General features: G+C 38.3%; 1 protein-coding gene across 24 annotated transcripts in view; it reads left to right on the top strand.

Moving 5' to 3' along the window:
• SMG7 (SMG7 nonsense mediated mRNA decay factor) overlaps positions 1-17444 on the top strand; it is an 86262-nt gene that overhangs the window by 19070 nt on the left and 49748 nt on the right. For 10 of the 24 annotated variants that reach the window (XM_086343445.1, XM_086343438.1, XM_086343442.1 and 7 more), the window contains exon 2: positions 16454-16592. The exons of 10 other annotated variants lie outside the window; for them this stretch is intronic. In XM_086343445.1, the coding sequence (XP_086199571.1) occupies positions 16477-16592 (116 nt within the window). In that variant the 5' untranslated portion in view covers positions 16454-16476. Of the gene's footprint in view, positions 1-16453; positions 16593-17444 lie in introns of those variants that run through there. 4 more of the 24 variants (XM_086343446.1, XM_086343436.1, XM_086343431.1 and 1 more) reach the window with 1 other exon arrangement.

The raw sequence follows: 17444 nt of genomic DNA, 5'->3' as shown, positions 1-17444 counted from the left end.
CTTCCTTTATGTTAGTTATTTCAGATCCCCAGATTCCCAAGTGAGGTAAAATGAAATGAGAGAAACATTTAGAATCGCGAATTACAGCCATGTACTATATAAAAGGAGTTTGAAAATGTTATAATGCAATACCAAGTTAATAAAATCTCCAAGTTTCCTGCTTTCCTATACCTGTTACCTCCACTGTTTTTTCATACCTAAGATGACATTCTTTCCTCTCCACTATTTTTGGCAGCTGGTGTGATGCTACAAATTTATTACCATAAGTATTTCTCTCATTTTAAATGCTAACAGGGAATTGCTTTCTTTTGTGTGAGGATTTACTTGTGTTTGTGTTGTACTAATATTTAGGAAACATGTACAGTCTATCCTGATTTTTTGGCTATATAGGTATACCCTTTATTGTTTTTGTTATTTTATGATTTTATAAAAAGTTTTTAAGAATCATTTTGATCTGTTTATTGTTTTTGAAGGGCATCTTAATGATTATGCAGGCTTCCTGATGGCTCAGTGGGTAAAGAATCTGCCTACAGTTCAGGAGACATAGGAGACAGGGGTTCAATCCCTGGGCCAGGATGATCCCCTGGAGAAGGAAATGGCAACAGTCTCCAGAAAATTCCATGGAGAGAGGAGCCTGGTGGGCTACAGTCCGTGGGGTCACAAAGAGTTGGACACAACTTAGTGTCAGAGGTTAATGATTATGCCCTAGACACTCTGCCTTATGGGTTCTGGATTAACTTTCAGTCACCTGTAATCTGGCAATGCTAATGTACTTTTTGTTTCTTCACCTTTAATATTGAAGCTTTCATAGAGTAGAGTAAGGTATGATAACTTTATAGAGAGAGGCTGTTGATTTGTGCTTTTGACCTGATTAATAATAAGCCAACAGTTTTATTTTGTGTTAGATACTATTCCAAACATCCTTCAGTTGTGAATCCTCACGGCAACCCTATGAGGTATATATTATTAGCTTCATTTTATAGCAAATCAAAGAGAGAGGCAGAATAGTTAAGTCCAAGGTCATACATAGAGTAGCAGAACCATGATTTGAACCCAGGAATCGGGCTTTAGAATCCATGTTTTTAACTATGTATCATATAGACTCTACCTCTATAGTTTTATTTTCCTATTTGCCTGAGATTGTAGGATTTTGCTTTTATTTTTGTTTTATTTACATTTATTATTATATGCTTACATAAAATATACATATTTTAAATATGAATATATAGTCTGAACAAACTGATCTCCTCAATCTTAAGCTGCCTCATGCATTTTTTTGTGTGTGAAATATAAGAAAGAGGGCAGGTTAATTTCTCAGAATGTTTACTAAGGGGAACAGTAGCGAAGATCATTTTTCTTCTATATTTGAAATTAATTTATTAATAAACTAAGGAACTAGGACTGACTAGTTGGTCTGCCACTCTTCTCTCAATTACAGCTGTTCTTTCTTCAGTTTTCCTCTTCAGTATTAGTACTTAAATACAGTATTTCCCAGGACTCTTGGGGATACTGAGACCCAGCTATTATGGTAAAAATAGTTCTGACCCACCTGAGCTAATCAGACAAGTGGAAAATGACTTGCCAGTTTTGGCAACTTAAGTAAAGAAAATTGGAGTTGCCTTTTCCTTATTGACTTTATATTGTTGTTACATAGACATATTCAGATGTTAGCTTCTGATACTAAGGAACATAGTTTTGCATGTACAAAATTCAAACCTTGGATAAGTTACTTTAAAAGGAAAATTCAGTGTGACTTTTAAAAACAGTAACAGATTACTGAAGGTTTCATATGTGGCCTGACATCTTTGAATTAACCATTTTTCTTCTTCTTAAACACATAGTCACCTGAAAGTGAGCAAGACTGGTTTACTTAAAAAGGGCACTCACAGTCTGAACTTTTTCTTTCATGTGACTTCACATTGTCTTTGAAAAGTCCCTCCTTGCAGAAAATCTTTGAGTCATGGTAGAATTTTGTTAGATAAATGACAAGATGTTTCTTTTTATTCTCAGTCTCTTTCATTGATCAGATTTCTTAATGTTTGTTCACCATTCCCTGATAGCATTTGAGGGAAGGGCTTTCTCTTAATTGTCCTGGTACAACTTTAGAGCAATACCAACACTCAGTAAATGTTAACTAGTAACGTATGAGATCCTGCTTATTACCAACATTTAATTTTTTTATTGAGGTGTAGTTGATTTATATTATATAATTTCAGGTGTACAACATTGTGGTTCTCAGTTTTTAAAGTTTATACTCCATGTATAAAATATTGACTATATTCCCCATGCTGTATGCTGCTGCTGCTGCTAAGTCACTTCAGTCGTGTCCAACTCTGTGTGACCCCATGGATGGCAGCCCACCAGGCTCCCTCGTCCCTGGGATTTTCCAGGCAAGAACACTGGAGTGGGTTGCCGTTATAGTATATCCAGTAGTTTATTTTATGCATAGTAGTTTGTACCTCTTAATCCCCGCACCCATCTTCTTCCCCTTCTCTGGTAACCACTAGTTTGTTCTCTAATATGTGAGTCTGTTTATTTTTTTTTTATATTCACTAGTTTGTTTGATTTTTTAAGATTCTACATGTAAGTGGTAACATACAATGTTTATCTTTCTCTTTCTGACTTACTTTACAAAGCATAGACTTTGTACAGTTCATTCATGTTGTTGTGAATGGCAGAATTTCATTCTTTTTTATGGCTGAATAGTATTCTAATATATGTGTGTGTGTGTTTATACTGCATCTTCTTTATCCATTCACTTGTTGATGGACACTTATTTAGGTTGCTTTCATATCTTGGCTATTATAAATAATGCTGCTATGAACATTGGGATGTATTTATCTTTTCAAACTAGTGTTTTTGCTCTGTTGGGATATATACCCAGGAGTGGGATTGCTGGATCCTGTGGTAGCTCTATTTTTAACTTTTTGAAGAACTGTGTTGTTTTCCACAGTGGCTGTACCAGTTTATATTCCCACCAGAAATGGGAATATAAATTCCCACATCCTCACCAGCCTTCATTATTTCAGGTCTTTCTAATGAGAGCCATTCTGACATATATTAGGTGATTTCTCATTGTGGTTTTGATTTGCATTTCTTTGACGATTAGCAGTGTTTGAGCCTCTTTTCATGTGCCTGTTGGCCAGCCATATCTCTTCTTTGGAAAAATGTCTATTCAAGTTTTATGTCTGTTTTTTAGGGGTTTTGTTTTGTTTTTGTTTTTTGTTTTGATATTGAGTTGTATGAGCTGTTTGTATATTTTGAAAATTAACCTCTTGTGGGTCACATCGTTTGCAAATATTTTCTCCCAGTTTGTATGTTGTCTTTTCATTCTGTTGATGGTTTCCCTTGCTGTGCAAAAGCTTTTAACACATTGTTGACCAGGGGATTTTTGCAGAAGCTAACGCCTGTAGCTGGTGAATATTGAAACACTCCAATAAGTGACATTTGGGTAACAAAAGATGTATTAATATGTCTCTGGTCAATAATGTGTTAAGTTTAATTAGATCCCATTTTACTTATTTTTGTTTCCTTTACCTTAGGAGGCACATCTAAAAAAATATTGCCATAATTTATGTCAAAGTGTTCTGCCTATGTTTTCTTCTAAGCTTTTCTGATTTCCAGTCTTACATTTAGGCCTTTAATCCATTTAGAGTTTATTTTTGTATGTGACTTGAGGAAATGTTCTAATTTTATTCTTCTGCATGTAGCTGTCCAATTTTTCCAGCACCTCTTGTTGGTTAATTGACCATAAGTGTGTGAGCTGGTTACTGGGCTCTCTATTCTGTTCCATTGATCTGTGTGACTATTTTTATGCCAATTCCATACTGTTTTGATTACTGTGGCTTTGTCATATAGTTGAAGTCAGGGTGCATGATACCTCCAGCTCTGTTCTTTCTCAAGATTGCTTTGGCTTTTCAGGGTGTTACATGTTTTTGTACAAATTTTTAAGTTATTTGTTCTAGTCTTGTGAAAAATGCCATTGGTGTTTTGATAGGGATTGCATTGTATCTGTAGCTTACCTTGAATTGTATGGTCATTTTAACAGTACTAATTCTTTCCATCTGTTTATGTCGTCTTCAGTTTCTTTAATCAGTTTTTTCAGTTTTCCAAGTACAAGTCTTTTACCTTCTTGGGTAGGCTTATTCCTAGGTATTTTATTCTTCTTGATGCAACTGTAAATGAAATTGTTTCCTTAATTTCACTTTCTTACAGTTCATTGTTAGTGTCTAGAAGTGCAACAGATTTCTTTATATTAATTTTGTGTCCTGCAACTTTATGGATTTCATTGATGGGCTCTAGTGGTTTTTTTGGTGGTTTCCTTAATGTTTTCTATGTATAATATCATGCATGTTACCTGCACAGTTTTACTTCTTCCTTTCCAATTTGGATTCTTTTCATTTCTTTTTCTTGTCTGATTGCTGCAGCTGGGACTTTGAATACTGAGTTGAATAAAAGTAATGAGAGGGCTTTTAGCTTTTCATTGTGTCTGATGTTAGATATGGGAAGGAATTATAGAAGTATAAGGGGGTATTTGGGTTAGACACTTAGGGAACAGCTGCCAATGATAATAAAGCTTAACTTTCATTCTTAATGATTTTGTTAATCTAGATGGGTGGAAACAGAAAAAGGCAAGAAATGATCTATCCAAAAGGTAGGAAGAGTCAGGAGACTGTGCAGAAGAAAGGTCAGCTAAGTGTACTTTAATGAAGAAAAGCATTAAAGAAAGATTTAATGAAGGCTTACTCTAACAGAGTAGTTCTCAGAGTGGTCTCCAGATTAGGAGCAGCATCATTACCTGAGAACTTATTAGAAGTACAAATTCTTATGTCCTGTCTCAGACCTGCTGAATCAGAAACTTTGAGCATAAGGTCCAGCAATCACTTTATAAATCTCTTAGTGATTTTGATGTGGGCTAAAGTTTGAAAGAATGCTGATGCAATATACTATTGAGAAATACTGCAGAGTTCAGGAAACATGAGGACTGAGAAAACGCTCTTAGATTGGGCAAAGTCATTGTTAACTCTTGAGAAATTTGTTACAGTGGTAAGGATGGACGCCTAATTGAAAGTTTAAAAGTGACAGGATAATGAGAAAGTGAACTCAGTACTTACATATTGTCTTTTTTATTTTTTATTTTATTTTATTTTTAAACTTTACATAATTGTATTAGTTTTGCCAAATATCAAAATGAATCTGCCACAGGTATACATGTGTTCCCCATCCTGAACCCTCCTCCCTCCTCCCTCCGCATACCATCCCTCTGGTACATATTGTCTTTTAACAGAATTTAGAGGCAAGGATTAGGGTGTATGCTTGAGGGAAATAGTGGGATCAAAGGAAATTTAGATTGGAAGAAATGAAGTACTTTTAAACCTAATGGAAAAGGATATTTATTTATTAGAAATTATTTTAGTGTGACTAGTGAAAGCTTTCTATGCAGAAAGCATTCTAACCTTAAAATATTTAATAATTGGCTTATTAGGACATTGATATATTTAGTAGTCATTCATTGTTGTAAAGGTATTATACATTGAGTAAAATTAAAATGTTACAATAAAAAACTGTAATATTAAATTGCCACCAGCACTGTTGACACTGTCCAAACTTTTTTTTATATATATGATACGCATTTTATGCATATACAGGTAATGAATTTAATTAGATTATGATCATGTGGTGTATACTGTTTTTCAGTTCAGTTCAGTTCAGTTGCTCAGTCGTGTCCGACTCTTTGTGACCCCATGCATTGCAGCACGCCAGGCCTCCCTGTCCGTCACCAACTCCCGGAGTTCACTCAGACTCACATCCATCAAGTCAGTGATGCCATCCAGCCATCTCATCCTCTGTTGTCCCCTTCTCCTCCTGCCCCCAATCCCTCCCAGCATCAGAGTCTTTTCCAATGAGTCAACTCTTCCCATGAGGTGGCCAAAGTACTGGAGTTTCAGCTTTAGCATCATTCCTTCCAAAGAAATCCCAGGGCTGATCTCCTTCACAATGGACTGGTTGGATCGCCTTGCAGTCCAAGGGACTCTCAAGAGTCTTCTCCAACACCACAGTTCAAAAGCATCAATTCTTCGGCACTCAGCCTTCTTCACAGTCCAGCTCTCACATCCATACATGACGACGGGAAAAACCATAGCCTTGACTAGATGGACCTTTGTTGGCAAAGTAATGTCTCTGCTTTTGAATATGCTATCTAGGTTGGTCATAACTTTCCTTCCAAGGAGTAAGCGTCTTTTAATTTCATGGCTGCAGTCACCATCTGCAGTGATTTTGGAGCCCAGAAAAATAAAGTCTGACACTGTTTCCACTGTTTCCCCATCTATTTCCCATGAAGTGATGGGACCGGATGCCATGATCTTCGTTTTCTGAATGTTGAGCTTTAAGCCAACTTTTTCACTCTCTTCTTTCACTTTCATCAAGAGACTTTTTAGCTCCTCTTCACTTTCTGCCATAAGGGTGGTGTCATGTCCATATCTGAGGTTATTGATATTTCTGCCGGCAATCTTGATTCCAGCTTGTGCTTCTTCCAGCCCAGCATTTCTCATGATGTACTCTGCATATAAGTTAAATAAGCAGGGTGACAATATACAGCCTTGACGTACTCCTATTTGGAACCAGTCTGTTGTCCCATGTCCAATTCTAACTGTTGCTTCCTGACCTGCATACAGATTTCTCAAGAGGCAGATCAGGTGATCTGGTATTCCCATCTCTTTCAGAATTTTCCATAGTTTATTGTGATCCACACAGTCAAAGGCTTTTGCATAGACAATAAAGCAGAAATAGATGTTTTTCTGGAACTCTCTTGCTTTTTCCATGATCCAGCAGATGTTGGCAATTTTGATCTCTGGTTCCTCTGCCTTTTCTAAAACCAGCTTGAACATCAGGAAGTTCAGGGTTCACGTATTGCTGAAGCCTGGCTTGGAGAATTTTGAGCATGACTTTACTAGCATGTGCTGCTGCTGCTAAGTCACTTCAGTCATGTCTGACTCTGTGCGACCCCATAGACTGCAGCCCACCAGGCTCCCCCGTCCCTGGGATTCTCCAGGCAAGAACACTGGAGTGGGTTGCCATTTCCTTCTCCAATGCAAGAAAGGAAAAGTGAAAGTGAAGTCGCTCAGTCATGTCTGACTCTTAGCCACCCCATAGACTGCAGCCTACCAGGCTCCTCCGTCCATAGGATTTTCCAGGCGAGAGTACTGGAGTGGGTTGCCATTGCCTTCTGAGATGAGTGCAATTGTGCAGTAGTTTGAGCATTCTTTGGCATTGCCTTTCTTTGGGATTGGAATGAAAACTGACCTTTTCCAGTCCTGTGGCCACTGCTGAGTTTTCCAAATTTGCTGGCATATTTAGTGCAGCACTTTCACGGCATCATCTTTCAGGATTTGAAATAGCTCAACTGGAATTCCATCACCTCCACTAGCTTTGTTCATAGTGATGCTTTCTAAGGCCCACTTGACTTCACATTCCAGGATGTCTGGCTCTAGGTCAGTGATCACATCATCGTAATTATCTGGGTCGTGAAGATCTTTTTTGTACAGTTCTTCTGTGTATTCTTGCCACCTCTTCTTAAATCACATTAATTGAAGTAATCATTATATATAATGAAAATACACTCATGTTAAGTGCACAGTCATGAATTTTGATGAACGTATACCTCTAACCACTGCCCTAGCTAAGGTATAGAACATTTCCAAATCCTAAAATAAGTTCACCCAGGCCTCTTTGTAGTCAGTCCTACCCCTACCTTACTTGTTTCTCTATGTCTCAGGCAATCATTATTCTGTTATCACAAAAGATTACTTTTGCTTGTTCCAGAACTTCATAAATGAAATAATACAGTACATACTCTTGTTGTGTCCAAATTCTTTTGATGTAATATTTTTAAAAATAATCCTTTGTTTCATGGATCAATAGTTTGTTCCTATTTATTGTTGAGAAGCACGAGCTGGAATCAAGATTGCTGGGAGAAATATCAATAACCTCAGATATGCAGATGATAACCACCCTTACAGCAGAAAGCAAAGAGGAACTAAAAAGCCTCTTGGTGAAGGTGAAAGAAGAGAGTGAAAAATCTGGCTTAAAAAACTAAGATCATGGCATCACTTCATGGCAAATAGATGGGGAAACAGTGGAAACAGTGACAGACTTTATTTTGGGGGGCTCCAAAATCACTGCAGATGGTAACTGCAGCCATGAAATTAAAATATGCTTGCTCCTTGGAAGAAAAGCTATGACCAACCTAGACAGCATGTTAAAAAGCAGAGGCATTACTTTGCCAACAAAGGTCCATCTAGTCAAAGCTGTGGTTTCTCCAGTAGTCATGTATGGATGTGAGAGTTGGACCATAAGGAAAGCTGAGTGTCGAAGAACTGATGCTTTTGAACTGTGTTTTTGGAGAGGACTCTTGAGAGTCCCTTGGACAGGAAGGAGGTCTAACCAGTCCATCCTAAAGGAAATCAGTCCTGAATATTCATTGGAAGAACTAATGCTAAAGCTGAAACTCCAATACTTTGGCCACCTGCTGTGAAGAACTGACTCATTCGAAAAGACCCTGATGCTGGGAAAGATTGAAGGCCCGAGGAAAAGGGGACAACAGAGTTGAAATGGTTGGGTGGCACCACTGACTCAATGGACATGAGTTTGAGCATGCGCCCAGAGGTGGTGATGGACAGAGAAGCCTGATGTGCTGTAGTCAGTGGGGTCGCAAAGAGGCAGACGTGACTGAGTGACTGAACAACAACTGTTTCATCATATGACTGCCACAGTTTATTTATCCATTCACCTTTTAATGAATCCTTGGGTTGTGTCTCTTTTCTGCTACTGTGAATAAAGCTTTAGGAATGTCATATTAAAGTCTTTTTATGGGCATGTTTTCATTTCTTTTGGTAAATACCTAGGAGTGGAATTGCTAGGTCATATAGGAAGGACATGTACAACTTTATTAAACATTACCAACCTGTTTCCCAACGCGATTATAACATTCTTTTACTCTTATTAGCAGTGTTATAACCCACTCCAGTGTTCTTTCCTGGGGAATCCCAGGGACGGCAGAGCCTGGTGGGCTGCCGTCTATGGGGTCGCACAGAGTCGGACACGACTGAGGCGACTTAGCAGCAGCAGCAGTATTAAAAGGGTTCTAATTATTCCATATCCTTTCCTTCAATATTTGATATTGATAATTTCTTTGATTTTCACCATTCCAATGCACATGCATTGGTATCTCATAGACTTGCATTTTCAGACGAATGAAGATGTTGAGCACCTTTTTGTGTGATTATTGGCCGTTTGTGTATCTTTTGTAGTATCTAAATCATTAGCCCATTTTTCAAATTGGATTGTCTTATCACTGAGTTCTCTTTAATATGTTTTGAATGTAAAGCCTTTGTATGTGTTTATATATACACATACACATTAGCTTGCTTTCTCACTTTTGTTAATGGTCTGTGTTGAAGAGCAGAAGCTTTAAAAATTAAAGCTATTAAAAAGGCAAACTGAATAAAATCATAAGCAATAATATATTCACAATTTAACTTTGAATATGTGAATTGTTGAAAATTGAGGTCTGTATTGTATTATGGAATAATGAGTAAGTGAAGTTTAGGTTATCAGATAGGCAGATGATACCACTCTAATGGCAGAAAGTAAAGAGGAATTAAAGAGCCTCTTGATGAGGGTGAAAGAGGAGAGTGAAAAAACTGGCTTAAAACTCAACATTAAAAAAGACTAAGGTTGTGGCATCTGGTCTCATCACTTCATGGCAAATACAAGGGCAAAATGTGGAAGCAGTGACAGATTTTATTTTCTTGGGCTCCAAAACCACTGCGAGCAGTTACTGAAGCCATAAAATTAAAAGATGCTTGTTCCTTGGAAGGAAACCTACACTAAACCTAGACAGTGTATTAAAAAGCTTTGCCAACAAAGGTATGTGTAATCAAAGCTATGGTTTTTCCAGTAGTCATATACGAATGCGAGAGTTGAACCATAAAGAAGTCTGAGTGCTGAAAAATTGATGCTTTCAGATTGTGGTGCTGGAGAAGACTCTAGTGCTTAAGAGTTCCTTGGACTGCAAGGAGATCAAACCAGTCAGTCCTAAAGGATTTTGCCAACATCCGTTGGATCATCAAAAAAGCAAGATGAGTTCCAGAAAAATATCTACTTCCGCTTTATTGACTATGCCAAAGCCTTTGACTGTATGTATCACAACAAACTGTAGAAAATTCTTCAATAGATGGGAATACCAGACCACCTTACCTGCCTCCTAAGAAATCTGTATGCAGGTCAAGAAGCAACAGTTAGAACCGGACATGAACAACAGACTGGTTCCAAATTGGGAAAGGAGTATGTCAAGGCTGTATATTGTCACCCTACATATTTAACTTACTTGCAGAGTACATCATACAAAATGCCGGGCTGGAGGAAGCACAAGCTGGAATCACATTTGCTGGGAGAAATATCAATAACCTCAGATACACAGATGACACCATCCTTACGGCGGAAAGCGAAGAAGAACTAAAGAGCCTCTTGATGAAAGTGAAAGAGGAGAGTGAAAAAGTTGGCTTAAAACTCAACATTCAGAAAACTTAAATCATGGCATCTGGTTCCATCATTTCATGGCAAATAGACAGGGAAACAGTGGGAACACTGACAGACTTTATTTTCTGGGGCTCCAAAATCACTGCAGATGGTGACTGCAGCCATGAAATTAAAATATGCTTGCTCTTTGGAAGAAAAGCTATGACCAACCTAGACAGCATATTAAAAAGCAGAGGCATTACTTTGCCAACAGAGGTCCATCTAGTGAAAGCTATGGTTTTTCCAGTAGTCATGTATGGATGTGAGAGTTGAACTATAAAGAAAGCTGAGTGCTGAAGAATTGATGCTTTTGAACTGTGGCGTTGGAGAAGACCTCTTGAGAGCCCCTTGGACCGCAAGGAGGTCAAACCAGTCCATCCTAAAGGAAATCAGTCCTGAATATTCATTGGAAGAACTGATGCTGAAGCTGAAACTCCAATACTTTGGCCACCTGCTGTGAAGAACGGACTCATTCGAAAAGACCCTGATGCTGGGAAAGATTGAATTCAGAAGAAGGGGATGACAGAGGATGAGATGGTTGGATGGCATCAGTGACTTGATGGACATGAGTTTGAGCAAGCTCTGGGAGTTGGTGATGGACAGGAAAGCCTGGCATGCCACAGTCTATGGGGTCTCAAAGAGTTGGACATGACTGAGCAACTGAACTGAACTGAATCCTAAAGTAAGTCAACCTTGGATACTCATTGGAGGGACTCAAGCTGAAGCTCCAATATTTTGGCCACCTGATGTGAAGAGCTGACTCTTTGGAAAAGACCCTAATACTGGGAAATACTGAAAGCAAAAGATGAGATGGTTAGATAGCATCACCAACTCAAATGGATATGAATTTGAGCAAACTCCATGGAGGACAGAGGAGACTGGCATGCTACAGTCCATGGGGTCACAAAGAGTTGGACACGACTTAGCTACTGAATAGCAACAGCAAGGTTCTGGAATTCTGATACAGTTGGATTTGAACCTCAGTCCTAGCATTTACTACCTTTGTGATCTTGGGCAAGTTTCCTAAAATCTCTGAGTCTTTGTTTCTTTGTAAAACTGAGAAAATAGTAGTTACTTCAGGTTGCTATGAAAGTTAAATTGAGAATAGTTTATGTAATCCAGTTCCTGTCCTAAAGTTATCCAGGCCTCCCTAGAGGCCCCTCCGGAGAAGGCAATGGCACCCCACTCCAGTACTCTTGCCTGGAAAACCCCATGGACGGAGGAGCTTGGTAGGCTGCGGTCCATGGGGTCGCTAAGAGTCGGGCACGACTCAGCGACTTCACTTTTCACTTTATGTAATCCACTTGCCATTCACCCTAGTCACTGATTATTAGTTGTCTTTCTTTATATAATTCACTTCAAGTTTTATTCTTTCATTCAGGGGTCTTTTTGCCTTTAAACTGTATTATATTTAAACAAACTCGTATAACCCCCTCTGGCATTCCTGAGACTTTGTTTTCAGCCTTTTTTTTTTTTTCCCCTCCATTGAATCCTCCTCTTGTTATTTATCCTGTTCCATCCCATAAAAAAAACATATATTCCATCTTAAAAACTTTTGACCCTCACTCTGTTGCCTCTCCTGCCTAGAAAAAGGTATCTAAACTCAGTTTTAGTCTCTGATCCTTTCCTATTTTCCATTAAAGTCAGTCCGTGGGCTGATGCTCCCACTTCACTGCCCACATTGTTCCTAACGAGATCCTCAGTGACTTCCACATACTGAATCCAGTAGTCAGTTCTCAGGCCTCATTTTACTTGCTGCATGAGCAACACTTACTGATTCTACTTTCTTTTCTTGAAGCTCTTTCTTCATTTGGCTTCCACTACACCACAAAACTTCAAGTTTCCCTCCTTTCTCTATGGTCATTAATTGTCTTTTTATTATTCCCTTGTCATTTCTTGCCTTGTGCTGATGACTCCCAAGATGGATTTCTGTGGTTACATATCTTTCCTTTAAATGTCAGATGCTTTAATAACTGCTAGTATACATTCACATGGATGTATAATGTCTTAAAGTTATCATCATCGTAAAAAACAATAGCAAGTGGTTTATATAACACCATGTGCCAAGCATTGTTGTCCAAAATGAACTCTTTACCCTATGCCTACTTTTATCTTTAACTAGTAAATGACAAATCCTCATGAATCATTTTTGATTCCTGCCTCTCTCTCTCTGTTTAAAATTTCACTCAGCAAACTCGGTCAAAGTCCAATCACATTTTATTCTCTCCATTGCTGCCTACTGGTTCAAGCCAGTAAATTCTTGACATAGTGGCTCAGTGGAACATGTTAAAATCTAGGTTAGGTCATGGAGCTTCTTTGCTCAAAATGTCCAAAGGTGTCCCCTCTCTCAGACTGACTAGGTCAAGTTGGATGACTGGTCATCCAGTGGTTCAGTGTCCTGAATGGCCCAAGATGACCTCGCTCAAATGTCTGAACTGTCAACTGGGGTGGATGTGATAGGTGGAAAAATGGAGTCTCCTCTTTCCAAGTCATCTGTCTCCTCTGCTTCATAACATTGTGAAGGCATTACAGAAGGGCAGGCCCAAATGCACAAGTGCTTGTCAGGCTTCCATTTGTGTCGCACTTCCTGAAGTATTGGCCAAAGTAAGTCACACGGCAAACCCCAAGGTCACTGCATGAAGAGAGTTCACAATGGTACAGATGCCAGGAGGTGTATGATTCATTGGGGGCCGTCAGGGTAACAGACTCTATAGGCCCTCTATGATTTGTATCAGATTTGTTAGATTATTTGATTATAATGCATCACCCCTGTCTTTAGACAAACAGGTAAATAATAAAGAAAAAAGGAACCTGACTAGATAAACTGATGTCTGGAAGTACAGGTTAAATAATGGTTCTTGGGTGGATAAGTCAGATTTGACTTTTTTTATATCTCTTAAATTTCGGAGACCACAGAAGTGGAAATTTCTAGATATACCATGATAATGTACAGATTATTTTATTCAGTTAAATCAGACAGTATCTTAATATTGTTGCTGGCTGAGTTAATTAAGGTGTCCATATCCCATGTTATACTCCAAATTGGGAAGTTGTACTTTACTTTTCCCTAACCTAAATTTATATGGTGTTTTACATCATATAAGGGACTGTTTACTATTTCTTTTTCCAACATAATATTAGTTTCCTGCTTACCTATCAAGGGGTATAGTCACACCCTTATTTTCTTCAGGTCAGCTCTTTATACTTTGTATTGTCACGCTGTCCCCATGTCAGGTTATTTTTCTCTTAGCATTTCCAGTAAATTGGATTTGCTGTTACTTACACTGAAACTCATTTTAATTCTAATGTCTACTCAGATTTTTACTTTCATTTTCCTGTCTTTGGAGTTCTGTTACCCTTCTCTTAAAAGTGTATATAGGAACTCCCTCGTGGTCCAGTGATTAAGACTTGGCACTTTCACTGCCATCGACCCGGCTTCAGTCTCTGGTCTGGGAGACTGAGATACCACAAGCCACGTGTTATGTACAAGCATTGATATCTTGACCATTTGTATATTGTGATACTAGTTTTATTAAAAATTTCTTTCTTTTCATTTTTCCTTGTAGAAGGCATTTAGTTATTCATTTTAATGTGTTAAGTAGTGTATATCATCTTGTATTTTATTTCAGGAAGATAAAAGCATTGTTGCAAAGAATGTCTTTTTTCTTAAGCGTTGAATCCAGTAGTGTTGAAAACCACCATCCTGGCCTACATCATCCAATAGAATAAATAATCTCTAGTGCAGGAAATGTGTGAATGAATAACTTCATCATAGTGCTGTGAGTGCTGTTATAGAAGTGGGCATTAAGATTCATTGGGAATGCTTGGCCAAGCCAAGTCCCTCTTACAGGAGTTGCTGAGTCTTAAAATACAAAAAGGGATTAACCAGACAAAGAAGGAAGGGGAAAGGCATTTCAGGTTGAGTGAAAGCATGAATCAAGATGCAGTGGGGCAAAATAGCAGAGAACTAAAAGTAATTTTGGTTTTATTGGGTCCTAACATATATAGTTGGAAGCTATAGGACTTAACATGCTGTACCAATGAACTTGGGTTTTGTCATGAGGTGTTTTCTCCTAGTCTTTTCCACTAAAGTACAATTAAAGTCACAGGTGATTAAATACATGTTTTGGAAGTATGGAGCCAGAGTCTACATAGACCTCCTGCATGTTTGAGATTTCTCTTAATATTGATGTTTTATTGTTTAAAATTATGAATATGTCTTCTATTCTAGAATCAATTAATGTGCATTCTTAGCTTCAGTTTCCTAATTTTAAAATGAGAATAATAATAGCATTTACGTCTTAGGATTGTTGGGAAGAGTAATAATACCTATAATGATATAATGACAATAATAACAGTTTTTGAGGGCTTATATAACAAGGAACAATCCTAGAGGTTTTATTTTTGTTACCTCATTTAATCCTCAAAACAGCTCAGTGAAGTGGGTACTTTTATTATCTCCTTACTGCTGATAAAATTAGGGCATAGAGAAGTAATTTTCCTAAAGTTACACAGCTAGTAAATAGCAGAGTGAGGTTTGAACCCAGGCAGTCTGAATATGATACTTAACTATGACATTTTATTTTCCCATTCTGTGAGATCAGTGTGTAAAGCATTTAGTATAGAATCTGCCACGTAATAATTTTAAATGTAAGCAGTTATTAGTATTTAATAATAATTACTCAATTTATTTTGCCCACATCTTTAAGTTAAATTGGTGTCTGAAAGAAATTGTGCAAGTGGCTTGAGTTATTCCCAGCATGCCACTGAGTACAGTGCGATATCCAAGCCCATGCCTTTAACCACTACCTTCTACTGCTTCCTCTTTCCTGTTGGGCTGTCTCCACATTAGAATTTAAATCGCACCCCACTCCAGTACTGTTGCCCGGGAAATCCCATGGATGGAGGAGCCTGGTAGGCTGCAGTCCATGGGGTCGCTAAGAGTCAGAAATGACTGAGCGACTTCACTTTCACTTCCACTTTCATGCATTGGAGAAGGAAATGGCAACCCACTCCAGTGTTCTTGCCTGGAGAATCCCATGGATGGAGAAGCCTGGTAGGCTGCAGTCCATGAGGTCGCACAGAGTCAGACATGACTGAAGCGACTTAGCAGCAGCAGGAGCTATAATGTTTTGTTTATCATTGTCTACCTAGTCCTTAACATTGTTTAGTATAGAGAAATAACCAAATTATTATTCATTAGGACTTCATAGGTGCCGCTAGTGGTAAAGAACCTATCTGCCAGTGCAGGAGACCTAAGAGACACAGGTTCAATCCCTGGGTTGGGAAGATCCCTTGAAGAAGGGCATGGCAACCAATATTATTGCCTGGTGAATCCCATGGACAGAGGAGCTTGGTGGGTCACAAGTCCATAGGGTCGCAAAGAGTCAGACATGACTAAAGCAACTTAGCATGCATATGTTGTTCATTGAGTAACTGAAAATCTAAATACCTACCTTTTAGCTGGTCTCAGAATGTAAGCTTTTTTTGTACCTTCTGTAATTGTGGTTTAATTGCTTTACATGGTTTTCCTTCCATACGTAGTCCAGTTTGGACCAGCCATCTGCTCCTGAACCTTGGTACCACAAGAACCCTTCTGGGTAACTGATACCTGTTTGTCCTTTAGTGATCACTCAGCTTTCAGGCAGGGAGATTAGAATAACAGTTGGATACCAGACTAGAATTTTAGATATATACAAAACAGAATTTTAAAATGTGTAGTCTCAGAAACTAAATATAAAAAGGAAAAAAGCCATGATATCTTTCCTTTTGCCTTTGACATTGATCATTTTAAAGAGAAAATAATTTAACTTTCTTCAAGAGGGTTCTCTGTTATTGTGGGTTAACTCATATTTTCCTCCTCTCCTCTATCTAGAATGTCTTAAACCATTCTACCTTATGAGAAATTGGATGTTCTTGCAGATAGTCATTGTGGGAGAAAACGTTTCATTTAAGTCCCAGATGAGGACCGGAAACTTGAAATCAGAGGAGCATCTGAAATCAAGTAATATTAGGTAGGATAAAAATTACAAGGGATTTATACATGTTTGTATTCCTTTTAGAGATGTGTTAACGTATTCACATACTATGAACACTAGTAGAAGAATTAGAAGCTTTCTGAAGCATTTGCTATTGGCCGGGATGGGGGAGGGAATGCTAAGGGTTTTTTGTTTTAACTTACGCAGCCTCATAAGAACCTTGTGTGTTTACTTTGTCATGAGCATTTATATCTTACAGTCCAAAGAAAATTTTTAAACATTTAGTAACATAAATGTAAATTTTATGTTTGCATACATGGTCTCTGAATGTTTATGGCAAGCAGAGGGGTATGTGATTTATCTTGTGGGGGACTATCCTTTAGAATAAAAATTCCTGTTTTGAATTGCATATATAGCAGTTCATTTGAATACAGGGAGCCTCATTTCTTGCTTCTGTGTGTTAGCCTGCATACAGTCAGGCCTTCTAGATGCCTGTAGAAATAGGTATATGGTGATGTGCAAGAGAAGCCCTCTCAGCCACACAGTGAGCTGGTAACTCTTCTCACAGTAACTTGTATCAGTTTAAATGATAGTGTGAAGGTGCTTGGGGTCAGAGATGAGACTTTTAAATGTGAAGTGCTGGTTGTCCCTACAAGTGGATACCATGACAGAGGCACCTAGAGCCAGGCCATTCCAGACGCCTTGCTTTGTTGTGTAACGCTTATGAGCTCTGGACCAGACTGCAGGGTGGAACCCAAACTGCCACTTCCCAGTTGTGTGATTTGGGGCAGGTTATTTAACTTTTTCCTCATCAGAAGAATGGGAATAGTATTGTTACTTACCTGATAGATTTCTTGTGAGAATTAAAGGTTTAATAATATATTGTAG

Source organism: Bos grunniens, chromosome 16 (assembly GCF_055505025.1).
Source record: "Bos grunniens cultivar Pamir isolate PY7600 chromosome 16, Bosgru_T2T1.0, whole genome shotgun sequence".
Lineage (NCBI taxonomy): Eukaryota > Metazoa > Chordata > Mammalia > Artiodactyla > Bovidae > Bos > Bos grunniens.
This window is presented reverse-complemented; position numbering and strand designations above follow the sequence as displayed.